The 17219-nt window shown below is 45.2% G+C and overlaps 1 protein-coding gene across 3 annotated transcripts in view; it reads right to left on the reverse strand.

The window, feature by feature from the left end:
- Positions 1-17219, reverse strand: part of PDE4D (phosphodiesterase 4D) — a 1909329-nt gene that overhangs the window by 506211 nt on the left and 1385899 nt on the right. For all 3 annotated transcript variants that reach the window (XM_069627324.1, XM_069627322.1, XM_069627323.1), the window contains exons 4-5: positions 4164-4237; positions 1022-1071 (exon numbers count right to left, since the gene is read on the reverse strand). In XM_069627324.1, the coding sequence (XP_069483425.1) occupies positions 1022-1071; positions 4164-4237 (124 nt within the window). The remainder of the gene's footprint in view (positions 1-1021; positions 1072-4163; positions 4238-17219) is intronic.

A 17219-nucleotide genomic window follows, 5' to 3' on the forward strand; every position in this document is an offset into this window, starting at 1 on the left:
AAGCAAAAGATAACTGCAATATGTTAGCAATCTATACATTATATATGCACTATCAAAGGCAACCAGAACCAAATATGTTGTCCTTGGTTTAATTTGATAGAAAGGGATTAAACGATGCCATTGGCCAAGTCAATAATAATAATATTATTAATCACTTGCTTTTTATATAGTTCTTTAATCTCAAGCACTTGACATTGGACATATTTACATACATTACTATTATTACCCAACCGAAATTGGTACTCATTTATCGACCTCAGAAGGATGAAAGGCTGAGCTGGCCATGCCGGGATTTTAACCTTAGACCTGCAGATCCAACACAGATCACAGCAACGAGCGTTCTCCAAAATACCCATACAGCTGACTGGACAGCATACAACTTTGACCATTGATAACACCACAGCAAGGGTCTATATTACCACTGACCCCCAATATTGCACAGACAGTGCACCGCCTTTGCTCACGATGAAATCACAAGAAGTGCGTTCAAGTGTCCCGCCCACCCCCCCCCACAAAATGTATAAAACTAATAAAATACACCAAATTCTTACAGAAGCAGATTAAAGACAATATGCCTAGGGGGTATTTGACAGTAGCACCCATGTCTCCTCTCTTGTGGGTGCCAGAGAATGAGCGAGTGTGCCACTGGAGATAGAGCCTTGAGGCACAGAGGGCCAGACTCTGGGCGCATTTGGCTGGCACGCATACTGATAGTGAGACTATGCTCAGGACTCCAACTATGGTTCCTCGCAGATCTGGATTTTGCCGGGAAACTTGACCCACTCATGGTAACATCTCTGTATTTTTGGGGGCTGGTGTTGGCTCTGGAACAAGCAGAACGTGCCCTTGCCACCCAGCCTGGTGTATGTCTGTCATGAGAAGGACCGCCTCTAGGGACATCATGACGAGCCACAGCACCTCAAGGCAAGCCTGCATGGAGGGACTCTGCATGCACAGCACCCACACACCCCGCGCCCTGCATATCACAGCGCACTCCGACATCGAGTGTGGGCTCACTTACCCGGGATGGCGGCTTTGTTGATGGAGGGTTGGTTGCACATGGGGGACCGTCTGACAAGCAAGGAAAAACGGAAGTTAGTTGTGTTCCTATTGTAAACATATCTGAAAACGTTCGATTCCAAGCATTACTTTAAAAACAAAAACAAAACTATTTGGAATAATCATCTGGAAGGACATGGTTCAATGTAGATTTTTACTTTATTTCATTTTTTATTGTGTTATAGTTTTAAAAAACTTTTCACAAAAGTATGCAATCATTTTTGTTACTCACGTATATCTTATACATTATACAAACACACTATACAGAGTTTCAATCGCATTCTTCTATTGAAAGGTCTTTGTAAATATTGTACACATACATGTTTCATGTGTTAACTGGTATTCCAGCCCTCCATCTTCTGCCTCCATCCCTGCCCTAGCAGTTCACTTCCTGAGACAATGTCAGGCATCCTCCAGAAGGTGCCTAACAGTTCATGTAATCTGCCTGACAGAAGCTCTTCCCATAGGCAGCTTATTGCTTCTGGCCACAGCTGGCGGACCAATAGGAACATTGGACCACAGGGGCATCTTACACATGAGACACTGTACAGTGGCATTGAGAATTGATTAGGACAAGGGAGGACTCGTTCAAGTGTAAACATGTGTGCTACCACCACCTCACTCATGCAATGCATAGGAGCTGGTCATATGCCATATCTGTGATGAAAAGAGATCGGGAGTCTGGTTGCAGAGTTTGGCAAGCATGGGAGCCCATGTCTTTATATGTTTCATTCATCTAGCAGAAAGAGGGTATGCCCAGACATGGGTCCACGGACCTCCGAAAACCTTTAAACATTAGGATTGATGAGCTTTCAAGATTGCTTAAGTTCATGAACTAAGAATAATTGAAAATGGCAGTGCCCATCTGCACCAGACTATCATTATATTCTCCTTGCTCGCTACGTCATAGGAAAACAAGCTGCACCTCACTGATAAGGCCCAACAAGGCCGAAACATGTCTGGGGTGGCTTGTGTTTCTGTGCAGAGGGCACCTGGCCTAGCAGTTCGGGCAGGGCTTCTCCCATTGGTGGCAGTGCCTGACTGATTTGCATATGGCTGGACACCATTTGCAATGGTGCCGACAGGCAAAAACATGGTCGTGTGGAAGGTTTCCCAGAGCAGCGTCATTGGTTCAACTTAGTTCCAAACTTTCCACCCATCACTTTTTTGGTTTTAGTTTCATTTAGCTAGCAGGGCCTTATCATGGCCATGTAGTATGTACGATGATACGCCAAGTGACTGTCAGAGAAGTCAAGGCAGTGCAGATCAGAGGTGGTGCCAACAAACACATTGGAAGAAGTCACAGCTTAAAATACTAAGCCCAGCCTTGGTATATTGTATCAAGCTGCATTATTCCCAATTCAAATGCCACAAGGACTCATTACGATTATAGCAGTGCACAAATAAATTGGCGGTACCGGAATTACCACCACTTTTCCCTCACCGCCATACCACGAGTATGGCCCTGGAGTGGGGGATTTACCTCCAGCATCATTCTTGAGGTAAATCCTCCAACTTTACGCTGAAAATTGGCGGAATTACCATGGAAGTAATTCCGCCAGAAATGCCCTAGAGAGTCCAATGGATTCTATAAAAATGGGGATAAACTCTGCCACTGCCACTTGCAATCCAGTGAAAATTCCGCCGGGCCAAGTGGCGGTAACGGTAATTCAGTTGGGTAGAATTCTGGTGGATTCACCGTGGAATACCGCCCAACTCGTAATGAGGCCCACAGGCTCTTGACTGGCCATCTTAGGACTTTGGTGCCTTGAAGTCAAGAAGAAGGCGGGATATGGTTTGGTTGTATGAACTTTCCAGGATCATGACCAACCCGCCTTTACCATTTCTAAAAATTAAATCACCTAACACAACCCACATATGCTGTGCCTAGTAAAGGTTATTAAAATGATAAATTCATAGTGATTGCAGGTATTTGGACACAATATGGAACTGGATGACATTGCACGCAACAGTTTCATTGTTTTCAATGAATAGATAGCCACTGATGATTAATGCAAAGTTATGCTGATAGAAGCAATAGCCAAGATACAAGGGAATGACAAGCTGTAGGGCATCTGTATACATATAAGAACTTTAAGTACATGTGTACACTAGAAACTCAACCAGGATGGGAATGCCCGTGGCTTGGAAATGCCATTATGGAGAAATTAAACATGTCCAATCGTTAAAAGATGTATGAATCATAGGCATTAGTAGGGGTACAGATATATATCTGAACAGGTTTGGATAACTGACTTAAACCCATTGTGAAGGCATTCGGTGAAGCCCGGATCAAAGATAATGTAAAGCTGCTTGCAGGAAGCGTCTCAGCACAGTCTAGCCAGCCACCTGCACTGCATGACTGAAAAGAGCTGGGAATAAAAGTGGAGCAAGGAACCAGTCATATATTGAAAGAACGTATCATGGCGTGAGCGCCTGTTAAAAGCAGGCACCCAGAGAATTTCTTACAAAGTCCAGTTGGCCTTCAAAGGGGACGTGAAGATGAGTGGGGTCTCTCATACAAGGACACATTTGGCCCACAGGCCTGAAAGAATCCGGAACCTGAAAAGCAGGGAAGAGCCCACGGGCAGGAGGTTCAATGTTTCAAGTTTAAGGGACTGCTCTTCTATTAAAGTAGGAAATGCATATGGTTTTAGCCTAATTAGGATATCCAGTCACTGGAATTATGATCCTTCAATCACCCGCTCTGCATCTAAAGCAGTTTGGAAGCATGTGGCTCCTATGTTCTCTGAACTCTGGCACATCCATTCCTTCAGGGTGGAGCCTGGAGGGCTATTACTGAATTAGCCAGTTCTGAGGATTTGGACATTGTCAGGTTGGTGCCAATCAGAGACTATTACACTGTTTTTGTTTCAATTACTGGGCAAATCAAATCTATCCCCTTAATACTGGATAATTTCATTTTAATGAAACTTGGAAAGAACTGGTTACCAGTACCTTATGAAAAGCACTCATTTATGTGGTAGAATTCCAGCATCACAAAACGTGTCCAAGTCAACATGAGAACCTCACTTATGTCTTTGGTCCATGGATGACTCAATTAAAGAATACAAAATGGTGGGCATCAAAAACAGAGTACTCACTTGTTTGGCGCTCGATCTTGTAAGTTTGTTAATGCAGCAAAATTGTTCCTTACTGTGCGCAGGCTGGCGAGCACCTGGGGCAGAAGAACGGGCAGGTTAGAAATTTGGAATCCAGAGGTGAGAAGAAAACAGCTCTTAACTGTTAAAGTATGAGGAAGAAGCAGCATCACTAATATGAATACAGGACGCCATTATAACAGAATATCAGCAGTGAGAACTGCATGCGATCATTATCAATAATTACATTCCCCATGGAAATGATCATAGAAACTGAGCTTCTCTTTTTGGGTGAAAAGTTGGTTATTTCAACTGAGTTGTGTTTTGTTTAAAAAAAGTCAACATTCGTTTCAGAGCGTACAAGGGGGTTGTAAAAAAGATCATTTGTGATCAGCCTTGCACCGTGCCCTGTCACTTTTTTCTTCTATGCAGGTTATTTCAGACACTGCCCAGAATGTTCAGATCAAAATACATGCCAATCAGCTTCTCTCCCTGATTCCTGTTGATGTGTGGGGGCTGGATAAAGATCACCCAAGCAGAGCGACAGACATTGCTTTGGTTATACTTTGTCTCCCTAAGGGAGAGAGGATACCCCTAAACATGGATCTCTTGATGCGCCTTAGGAAACCAAGATTCACCCTACTACTGAATCCCAAAAAGTTCCAAATATGCATAGGGTTGCTTGAATCGACGTGTAGAGGGGACATGGACTAGCAATGAGGGCTGGACTGCTGCCATTGGTGGCAGCACCAATGCTCATTTGCATATAATTTGTCTTCTCTAAGTGAAAGGTTGGGAGAAAAAAAATGGAGGTGTGGAAGGTTTCCCAGAGCAATGCCAGCAGTTAGGATTAATTCAAAACCTTGCACCCATCAATTTATGTGGTTCTCATATGCCATCTGGCACCCAATATGCCCAGGTACAGCCCTTATAGACCGAATTATAGGATGGCATGCTCCTCTTGAGCCAAAGGGGCATGATCCCAATCCAACTAACAACCTCATAAGTCAAAGTAAGGAAACCTCTTTATTCTTGTCTGCGAGTGAAATTACTTCTTACTCCTGTGTCTCCCCTTTCAGTCTCATGTTGCGACCCTGTGACAAAGTTCCCTGCCTGACCTTATTGGTGGATCTTGTGATTGCCAGGGGGACTGGCAGCTCCTCAGACAAGCCAGGAAATGCTGGACTTGGAGGTGGCATATGAAGTATCCCCTGCTGCCCGCATCATGCCATGCATGGGAGACAGAGTCTCATTACTTGGCCACCCGAGAATTCTTGTCCTTTTAAGCTAAGCAGTAATGAGGGATGGTAACATGGGGCCTGCAGCACCTTCATGCTCAGTCCCTCATGGGTGGTTGAGTAGTAAGAGACACAGGGGGAAGGTGCACAACCCAATCTTAGACAGAAACCCCGAGAATGCAATCACCTCACAAGACATCACCAAACACCTGTTAGCCTAAGCGAGTCCTTCCTGAGGGGGGGGGGGGTCCGGAGATAGGGCTGCCCATAATGTCACACTAACTACCCCAAAACTGTAAGCCATCTCAGGGGCATGGCTCATCAACAATTCTTCATATCAATTGAAAAGGGAGACACAACTAAGGTCCCCTAGGCCACAGAGAGGCTGGAAGGAGAAACCAAGGCTCAGTAAAAGGAAAGAGCTGCGGAATAAGGGGAGTGCTGTAGGAACAGGAGACATAGGCCAAAAGAGAGGTAGGTCCAGGAGGAAGGGACTATAAAGACTCAGGAGTTTAAGTTAAGGAGGAGACACATTGCTTGTGGAGAGATGCAGGGACCTGGGGAGTGAAAAATCAAGAGAACTGGGGAGTGAAGGACCAAGGGGCCTGGGGAGTGAAAGACCTAGGGGCCCGCGAAGCAAAAGGCCAAGGGGTTTGGGGAGCAAATGGCCAGGGGGGGCGGGGAGAAAATGGCCAAGGGGGGCGGGGAGAAAATGGCCAAGGGGGCAGGGGAGCAAACGGCCAAGGGGGCAGGGGAGCAAACGGCCAAGGGGGCAGGGGAGCAAATGGCCAAGGGGACCGGGGAGCAAATGGCCAAGGGGGCCGAGGAGCAAAAGGCCAAGGGGGCCAGGGAGCAAAAGGCCAAGGGGGGCTGGGGAGCAAAAGGCCAAGGGTGGCCGGGGAGCAAAAGGCCAAGGGGGGTGGGGAGCAAAAGTCCAAGAGGGCTGGGGTGCAAAATGCAAAGGGGGCTGGGGAGTGAAAGGGTCAGAGGCTCGGAGAGATAAACTAAGGACATTGGGGAGAGAATGACACAGCTGCCTGGGTGTAGAAGGACTCAGGAGACTAGGGAAGCGAGGTAAAGGGAGGCGCAGGAGGTTGAGGTGTGAGAAATATAGGATGCTGGGGAGAGAAAAGGGTGGTGGGCTGAGGAGGGAGAACGAGAGAGAAAAGGAGGTGGGAGAGAGAGAGAGAGAAAGGGAGAATGATAAGGGCAGAGAGCAAGAGAGATTGTGTGAGAGAGAGGAGCATCGAGACCCAGGAAGTTGGGGAGAGACTCAAGAGGTTGGACAGAGTCAACTGGGAGGGTGCGGAGAGAAGGACTCAGAAAGATGGAAGAGGGAGACTCTGAAGATAGCTGGTGACATTGTTTTTTAAATAGGAGGTAGTCATAGACATTAAGGGAGAGATGGTGAGAAAGCTAACCAGGAGTTGGGGAGAGGAACCATGGAGGGTGGGTGGAGAGACCAACCCCTAATACAGAGGTAGAGAATGGTTACCAGTGTTGTGAGGTCACATGAAAAATCTACAGAAGGAGGAAAGGAAGATCGGGAGTAGAACAGAAGAGCAGGAGGAGTTGGAGAATAGGCAATGGGGTGGCGTGAGGAACAAACCGGAGGTGAACCAGGCAATCCTGCTTGCCTGGTAAATATCCACAGCCTTACAGGTCCCATGCCCCACCTACCAGTATTTGCACTTACCTCCGGGCCACTGCACTGTGTTCAGCATTACTGCACTTTCTGCTTACTTTCTATGAGCGAAGCAACCTCTCTGCACCCAGGGCCCTATTGGACTGGACGCATTTTTTTCCCTCCCAACCCCTTCCCTCCTCGCACCTCTGTCTGTACGCATGCATTACCTAAATGTACTAGGACTGGTTAGTTCATCTGTCCTGTCTTCCCTGCCCCCACCTTTTTCTGTCCCCCCTCCTTAGTTGGGTCGAAACTGTAACACTTCATGCACTTGCACTAGGCCGCCAGGCCTAGTAGGCTAGTTTTTCTGTTTACATCATTCAGAAAATTCAAGGCCTAAGAATGATTACTATATTCCTTTTTTCCCTTCCCGCCTTGAAGCGCTTTGACGCACTCCACCTGTGTATAAGCGCTGTATAAATAAACAATTACAATTATAAGCATCAAGGACGTGCAGGAGAAGCACAAGAATAAAGCTACAGCAGGGGTCTGCAATCTTTGGCTCTCCAGATGTTTTGGATTATTATTAAAGCTGTGCGACCTGTATTCTCCACATATTCCGCTCTCGGATGTCACCTTCAGATATAAGTACATGGGAAAATATAGGGCTGGCAACCTGGGGTGACGTCTTTCACAATGGGTTATTAATGGAATTCTCAGAGGTGATGAGGGAATATGGTCTACACCCAGGACAATTTATTTACATACATGAGACTGGTGAAGTCAGCTGGGAAAATGTGGCTGGAGTTATTTGAGGAAAATAAGATAGATGAGACGCTTCCACTACTGTATGAGATAGAGGATGACTGGAGGTGAGTGTCAAGGTTAAATGGGAGGTTACTGTCTGGTATGAGTGGCGTTCAAGGTAAAACAAGCATGGGAGACAGATTTGGGTTCAGTAATAGAGGATGTGGACTGGGATAGGGCCTTGCTCTATGTGTGACAAGCCTCTAGAAATGCCTGACACAGACTCCTACAATTAACTGCAATCCATAGGACCATCATGACATCATAGATACTATTGACATTCTCTATATTGACATCTCCTGGTTGCCCCTAGTGCAGCACTGACATGGCAGATTTCATCCATATGTTTTGGATGTGTCCGGTGATCAACGCCTTTTAGGGATTTCTCAGATAGAAGATACAGGAGGCGGGTGTAGCTACATTTAAATGGACCCCGAAAGTGTGTCGCTAGGCATTTACTCTTGGCCAAAGAAGACTAGACATGTGACAAAATTCTTAGACTTGGCATGAGCAGTGGCAACATTTAGAATAGCTATGGCATGGAAAAGGTGGCAGGTCTGACTTTTGCTGTGTGGTGTGAAGATATGAAAAGATGGCCCACATCCGAGACTGTGGTGTGGTACAGAGATGTAAGGTAAGGATCGTATGAGGATAATGACAACGCGGTAGCCAGGGACAGTCTTGTGCAGGCTCTTTTCCACACCTCAGATAACAGGCCTCCCTGAACAATTAGCCTGCTGACTGTTGTGACCATTCAGTTCGTGAGATAGGGGGAACGTCTCTTACAACACCCTGAATCGTGAAGACATCTGCAGGATATGTGATGTAACTTGAAGATAGTAATGGGACACCTGGGAGGGGATAAGATATACATTTGCCTGTTCATACTTCGGTGGTGTGGTGGATCAGAAGGAGGACACGGACACTATAAGGACATTTGTAACATGTTTTTATTAAATAATAAAATAATGCCTATCTTTCCCTAACACTATGGGGATTCCCTACCTATTTTACTAACTAAGGTTCTCGCCAGTCATGAATAAATGTCCAAAGAAAACAGTGCACTATCCAAAGCTAACCTAACTGACCTTACCACTTTGACAATCAATTAGAGTCAGAAGAATAACTCCCTTCTCCTGTTGGTTGTACTCCTGCACGTGTCGTATCTTCTTTCTCTTAAACTGATTAGTATGCAATTATCAAATACTCTCTTGTGATCCCTTATATTAGTGGATGTAACTCCCTGTTGGGATTAATGGTCTTTCTATCTCCTTTTATTAATGTTTGCTTGGTTCGGATAGGAATTCTTTTCTCTTTCCTATAGGATTTTGATATTTCTGATGTAGTGCCTTTTCCTCCGAAACCTGTGGTTTTTGTACAGTTGTGATTCAACTTTTCCTTCTCAGAACATCTTTGTATACAGTCTAGCCTAGGGACCCCTCGGGTCTTTGGCACACAATTCTCTCAATCTCTATTGTGTTCCAATGTGTGCTTCTTAGACTCTGGATTATGTTCCCCCTTTCTCAAGGTGGCAATGTTCCAGTTTTGTTCATCTCCCATACTGTAGATTCGAGGCTTCTCTTTATCAAATTAATGCAGCTCCATTTTATTAATGGGATTTTCAGTCTTGCCATTTGTACTCGGACAAGTATCTCCGATCCTATAACGAGTCAATTTTTCCCTGTTGTCCCTTTTACCTTCAATCTCGAGGAGGCACGTTGCTGGCACCCATAGGTGTGTGGGACCTTATTTTTCCTTCTCTTCATTTTGGTATTTGTTCTCTGTGACATTTGTCTTTCGTTCTCCTTCCTGGTGTCTCAGTTTGTTCATGGGTACTCAGCCCGTGAGTCAGTTCGTTGGTGCTGTGATATCAGTGTAGCGGTCTTCTTAGTTTTTGCTTCCTCATACATGCTGACTCTTCAACGTCTCTTGTTCCTCTCCGACGCAGTTCTGAAACTTGCAGGCTCTGCAGCCTGTGTTGCTTGCACCTTCCTCAGACGTAGTCCATACAGGGGCCTTCCCCTGCTTGCCTCTCTCTCTGCCTTTTCCTCTTCTTTAAGCGTGCTCGTCCACAGATATTTAGAGGTTTTGACTTAAAGAGATAATCTCTTTTTCTGTTTGGTAATGGTATAAGTCAATTTTCTCTTCGTTCCAGTTATGGAACTTGTGCTGGTTTGGAGTGTTAGATAATTCCATATAGGCCATTACATGGAGGGCATCAGGGAGTTCCTCACAGGAACAGGGGTCATTATCCCCAAAGGCGCAGTCTCTCCCAGTTATGTCCCACTTGCCTCAATCCCTATGGAGGGTGTTGCAAAGTGGGCTTGCCTCCCTAGCATCACCGGGGGAGAAGGGACTAGTTCTCTTGATTCATCCCAGTGTTTGCTGACAAGCTGTTTTTGTATTTGTGCATTCTGGTTTTATTTGTTTATATTGATATATGTCGGAATGTGATTATTTCGACCATTGTATTGCCTCAATTGTTGAAAATCATAAAGATTGAAATGAAAACATATGAAAATGCTCAACAAGATTCCCAGACACTGGACCTCCTCACGAGTAGGGCGGTATTTGGGCTGTAATACCACCCCACCTATATCAGCATTAGCGCTCACCGGTCTGGCGGTATTACTGCCAGATCACAAGTTGGGTGCTAACTCTAAGTCCCCATTCCCCATTGGGTCCATTGGACCCAAAAGGGAATATTCGGTGCAATTACTGCACAGTAATTATTCTGGCAGTAATTGTGCCGAGAATGGGCATTTCTTTGGCTTATTTACCCTCAGTTTATAGCTGGGGTAAATACACCAGACTCATGATCGGGCCAGCCCTTAAATGTAGCGGTAATACCATTACCATTGCATGTAAGGGCTACTGCCCAACTCGTGATGAGGCCCACAGACATTTGATTGAAACAACAAGATCTTGAGTTATTTTAACTCTTTGTATTCTTAGCACATAATTGGCCTCATTACGACCCTTGCGGAATGGGTTTACTGGCACCGGTAATGGTGCCGGTGCCGGTAAACCCATTCCGCCCTATTACGAGGTTAAAACCAGACGTCCTTTCCGGGTCCCGCGAGGGGACCAAGGAGCTAATAACGCTCCATCTCCATTCCCATTGAGCCCTATGGGGGCTCAAGTGGGAATGGGGAATGGTTTTGTGAATGAGGAATTACCGGGTCCTCCAAGGTTGGAAGGACCCGGTAATTCCTCATTCACAGACCACGGACCCAGACACGATTTTGGAGGCAGCCATGGCGCTAATAGCACCATGGCTACCTCCAAACTCGTAGTGAGGCCCAATGTTTTTGTTATGTTATGTTACCTGGAAGAACCACGACCCAGCCCAAACAGGAACTGAAAGAACGTTTGCTTTAGACCGTTTTTTTAGAGAAAGCCTTATGCTTTCTTTGCCGCATAATCATCATAATCATCGTCATCGTAATTAAAACTGAGTTTGTTTTGATGAACACAGAAGCCTAAAGAGCTGTGGAGAAGTGTTGTAACTCCACGTAATTGTATCATGAATGACAAGTACCCTGTAGTGCCAGACTTCTGACGTCCAAATCTTTCATGTCCTTGCCTTGTCTGGAGAGTCTCCTGCAACATGGCAATAGGTATTGTTGGGCGTTTCTTGTATGCTCTGACACTGTTTACCTTAATTATACTGTTTAAACCACAAACATTCCATATCAGGGATGTTAGTTGCGTTTTCACCATATATATTTTGTGCGGGTATCATGCTCACAGCTAGGGCACATCGTTTATATGACATTTAAGTGGTCTAGCCAATACAGTAAATATTTGAAGGTTGTACAAACAGCAGTAGAGAATAAGTATGACTCAACGAGAGAATACGCAAGGTGTGAAGTAAAGTCTGGAATTGAACATTGTATGTACTCCCCTAGCACACGGCTGCATTATAATATTGCGCAGGTACTGCAAACTGCCATGTTTAAACAACTGTTTCTCACCAATGGGAGGTAATGCTTTAGGCTTTACTGTGCATGTCCTTGTAATGAAGGCCTTTCGCTTAGGATGTAGCTAGGCTCACCTTCATATCTCTCACTTCTTTATGCATTTCCCTTGTGGCATATGTAAGTGCTTTTTAGGATCCAGCTTTCTTTGGAAAAGCAGCTTTAGCAAATGGAAGTCATTATACTAGGAGCGTGCTTGTCTGCCTCACACCATGTGTTAACCTTATATCACTTCATGCCGTCCTTCCTGATAACACAGTCTTAACATGTGAGAACGCAGTTGGCATCAAAGACTTGTATAGTGTGGCTTTGTTTCCTGTGTGTAGCATTGTTTCTGTATGATTTCCTGCCCTGTCTGCACCTCCCCTTTCCTTGAAAAGCATGTGTTCCTTTGAATATCAATGAATAGTGCACAGAGAGAGGGGCGGGTGAGTTCTCATGTACAAGGAAGTATCTTACTGTTGTTGGTTTGTTGTTTTCCTGCTGTTTGATTTTTACTAATAAATTGTTCACCAATCCAAGCCAGTGGTTATCGTTCCATGACAAGAATGGTGCCTGCGATGTCGAATTTCTGCTGCCCTGTGGCCAGGACCAAGAGTCACCGGGCACACCTCCCGGTGATTCCCGGGGCCTAGGAGAGACAATTTCGTCAGGGGAGAGGTGGCCAGAGCTCCCAGAGACTCCAGAAAAGTGGACAGAACAGGAAATTGAATCAGTGTATTGTCATGTATTGTATAGTATTGTTTGAAACAGGCTGGGGTAAATGTTTGTCTCTGGTAAAAGAATTCTGAAATCTACAATCTGTAAACTGTTGAGATCATTCAAGGATACAGGAGGGAAGTAACCCTGCCTACAGAACTGTTTAACTGAATGAGAAAAAGTGAAAGCTGTTGGTCACCACAGCTTACAATAAAACGTAAAAGCAGTGCAGCCATACTCCCCACGGATTTAAGAGGACATGAGCACGCTGCGATGATCAGAGTAGTGTAGTGTGGATCAGGGACTAGGATGAATGTGTTCTGTGTGGGGTTGAGTCCTATGATTGTTCTGTCTAAACCCGTACCTTGACACCTGAAAGCCTAAATGTGCAACTCAGCTGTGACATTTTATATTTCACACTTGCTCTATCCTAGTAAGGGAGCTGTAACAGGCTTTGTTTATACTGAATATGTGTCCTGTCTTTGGGCCTCATTACGACCCAGGCGGTAAGTTACCGCCTGGGCCGTGACTTTACCACCATGGCGTAAACTATGTTTACGCCATGGTGGTTGGCGGACTTACCGCCCCATTCCGACCTTGGCGGGGCGGTAAGTCCCCAATCCCCATTTACCCTTCCCCATTCCCATTTTTGCCCCATAGGGCATAATGGGAGTGGGGAAGGCGTTAATTACGCCACCGTAAATTACGGTGTCGTAATTAACTCCATGGTCCCTTAGCGCCATGGATTTTAACACCTGCTAAAAGCAGGTGTTAAGTCCGCCATGGCGCTAAGGGACCTCGTACTCAGGCGGTAAGGGTCGGCGCTGTTAACGCCGCCGTAAAACCCTTACCGCCTGAGTCGTAATGAGGCCCTTTGACTCTTACCTAGTGTAAGACTGGCATGGTATCCGGAGATGACACAGACAACCAAAAGATAGTTAGAAAACCTTTATTGTACTGGTCAGTATGGTGTTACAACTAATATGCCCTAGCTCTAAGGTCAGTCCAAAACAAAACACTGTCTGTGTTAAAACCTATGCTTGCCCTCACTTCTATAGAATAACAATGTATGTGGGACTTGATTTACTCAATGGTGTTCAACGTAAAAGTAGTTTGGCAATGGAGTTCTTCTGTAACTCCCATCCCCAAGTTCAAGGCACTCGGGATCACAAAGTTCCACAGGCTTCTCAGGATTCACTTGTCAAAAGTACACAGTACAGGATTCACTTGCCAAAAAGTTCACAGTACCTTACTTGGCTTCTCCAACTTCCCTCTACCCACATCCAAAAGCGCTTTGGTTTACACTCTTCAATGGGTCTCCCAGGCTTTCCTTGCCCAAGTGTATACCTTTCCGATTCTACAGAGTTGACTTTCAAAATACCAATGTTCAACTGGTTAAATTCCACTTTCTTTAACACAAAAGTTCAACTTTCAAAACCATGACAGTTCAATGGGTTTCCTTTGGGGTTCCCTTCCTCATTCTCAATGGCTCCTCTTTGCTTATTTCACTTTAGCTTGTCAGGCAGTTCATTTGTTCAATGGGGCTCCCTTGGTCATGGCACAGTTGTCAGACCGCACTGTCCACCCACTACAGGTCAGGCAAGCAGGCACCATAGGCTTTAGTTTTGTCCTCTTTTCCTTGTGGTGGGGTCTCAGTGGTCCTCCTGGATCAATCTCCCACTCGGTGACCACCCCAATGCGTATCCATCATGCTTTCTTCTAGTTATATCTTTTCCTTGCTTTCCTTATGGGTTTTGCTCCCACTTCACCTTCTCGCGTGGATCCCCCTTTTGTGATTTCTAATTTGCTCTCACTTCAGTGGTGCACAGCTCCCCTCTTTGCAGAAGGCTTCCTTGAGTCATACAGATGTTTCAGAGAATGTGTCTTCATACACACGGCCAATCTGTAACTTTGCATCAATGCTTTGTTCTCTTCATCATTCGTCAGTTTCATTCCACGTGTCTCCCTTCTGTAGAGGAGCAGCTGCATAACTCTGCAGGAGATCCTGCCCCCCTTCCTGCCATACGTTGGAAACATGAGATCGTGCTGTACTTGACACCAGCCGTTGTGCCAATACCGCAGCGTATATTCAACGGAAGATACCCGTTGAGACAATCCTACCGAATGTACCCCCATAGTGATGACAACCTAAGGGAGGAACCCTCTGAAAGAATATGAGAAATAGCAAAGAAAAGGAGCTAGTGACGTCATAAAAAGTATGCATGGCATCCCAAAATACTGACCGAAGAGGATGTATAGATCCTAAAGAAACTAATGACGAAGCAAAGAAACAAGTGAACTTTTAAATACGAAAAAGAAGAGAACACGTGCACAAACTGCTGCACAAAATCAACCGTTCAATAAATGTACAGATGCTGAAATGCAAGGTAGACTAAGTCATCATAGAAGCTGGCTATATGTAGTGAATAGAATGCAGGCAAAACCACCATTATATAGAAGCTGGACATCGGTCTCATGAATTTAATAAGCCAGGACACATGAAGCGGGAAGTGAAATCTGTGTCACAGCAAGAATAAGCAGAACCGTGGAGCTGTAAAACAAGGCTGTCTGTCCTAGAGTCAAGTCTGAAACAGCCACGGTCAGCTATCTATTCTGAAAATAGGAAAACGTGCGTGGGAGGAATCATTCCTTGTTAAGGTCCAAAGAAAGAACACCAAGAGTGCCATGTTTAAGTCATTTAGATCATTTAAAACCTGCAAAATGGACCACATTGTGGTCAACTGTCACCTGAGCCAAGGATGAAAATAGAGTTTGAACATGGAGTCCCAGAACACGATAGTGAGTGCTCTCACTCCTGTGTATTCTAAAAGACAAGGATACTTTGCAAGGTCAAGTTCAAAGACAATCTTCATGGCAGAAGGCATAGGCTATGAGATATGGTGGGCTAATTGGGTCGGGAGGTTGTGTCATGCCCCATCTCCCTGCACCTGGATTTTGGCTTACGTGCTGCTAAGTGAACCAAATGTTCCAGACCTGGTACAAGCTTGCCAACCAATTACAGTAGTCCATATAACGAGGGACCTTATAGTTTGAAGACCAATGAGACACTGTGCATCTGATGTTTCTGAAGATGACATGTTTTACAGGTAGGCATATGTTGTCCACCTGATAGTAGGCAGCCAATCACAAACCCAGTTCCTATAACAAAGTACACTTAGTTGCTCCCCTTAGCCAATCCCGACCCTTAATAAGTTTAACATTATTGCCACGTAGTATGACATTACCTCTGATGCATTGTTTTATATAAAAGCTATGATTTGTGTAAAGATCGCTGAAAAACTGAGGGCACGTCTGTTGATGTTCGTTGTAAACTCACTGTTTTAGATCATTTTTAATAAAACAGTACTTTTCCATCTCCCTGAGTTGGTTTTGTTATTTGGCCTCAGAATTATTCTGTATGATCCCATCCATTACATATGCACGTTCCTAAAGGGCCCTAAGGTCACTTCCTACAAGAAGGAGTTGTTACACTGTATCTCACTTGCAGCTTTCACATACCGGGTTTCTCAGTGCATTCAGCTCAGCTGTTGTATTTTCTCACCTTCTTTATTAACGTCCTTTCTGTCTGTGGTCAGGGTCTCACTGCCTGCCCCTCAGACACTCCTGGGCTCCTGTCCTGGCCCAGGTCAACAAAACATTTTGGAATACAGTTCAAAAGGAATTAGCATGCCTCCCGGCTCCCTTCCACTGACTTTTCCGGTTCTTTGGCAAACATCTCCCTAGCTGCGCTTCTCTTGGCTGTCTCAGACTGCAGACCCTCAGCGTCTGAAAATCCCATTCTCCTCCAGCTGGCCCTGGGCAGTTTTAGCATCTCAGCTCTCAACCCAACCTGTTTACCATGCTTTCTGACTGTGTTCATTCTATACCCTCCTGAGTGTGTAACAGGCTGCAGGTGGACCTGCTTGAATCCAATTGCCTGTCCTTGCCTGGCATTTTTATTGGGACATCTCCATTGAGTATACTGGTGTTCCTCTGTTTGCATCTTCTTCGTCCCAGTACCATAGTGGTGTTTCACATAGGAAGTCTGTATTCTTCTTGGCTCCTTCTTCTTCATCACAGTACTTACATGGTACTTTGAGGAATGACGATGGTGGGACTTATAATAACCCATGAAGGCTGAGGGGGGGGGGTTGGGTAGGTCAATGTCAAAGAAGGGGGGATTCCACATCTCAGATCGTGAGGGGTATTTATGATAGAATGGTTGTATTCTTTTTAGTTTTCTCTTCCCCAGCTCAATGTTGGAGTTATGTTCAGGATGGTAAGGGTATGACCCAGCGAATACTCTCCTTCTTGTCTTATTATTACAACAATAGTAAGTGGGGGGTGGTTCTGGACTTTTCAATCTTGTATCCTCAGTAAACGTTATTTAACAGGAATGGAAAGGATTGGGTTTCATAAAATTCTGTGAGAGTTGAGGGAGGGAAGGATAGGTTAGTATCATATTTAGAAAAAGGATTTTTCAAACCTTTGTTTTCAGATTACTTTACTTTCCCCCTGTTTTGAGTGTCTGATGGGAAGTCATTGGGTAGTACAGGACATGCGTGACAATATCCTATGACAGTAGAGGCAGGGTAGGATAGATCTGGGTTAGAAAAGGGGTACTATCATGTCTCATCCTTGAGTATTCCCTCCCCAATCCTTGAGGACCCTGTAGCCAGCTGATCCTCCTTTGCGAGTTAACCCTCAG

This window comes from Ambystoma mexicanum, chromosome 6p (assembly GCF_040938575.1).
Source record: "Ambystoma mexicanum isolate Mex_15411 chromosome 6p, UKY_AmexF1_1, whole genome shotgun sequence".
In the NCBI taxonomy this organism is placed as follows: domain Eukaryota; kingdom Metazoa; phylum Chordata; class Amphibia; order Caudata; family Ambystomatidae; genus Ambystoma; species Ambystoma mexicanum.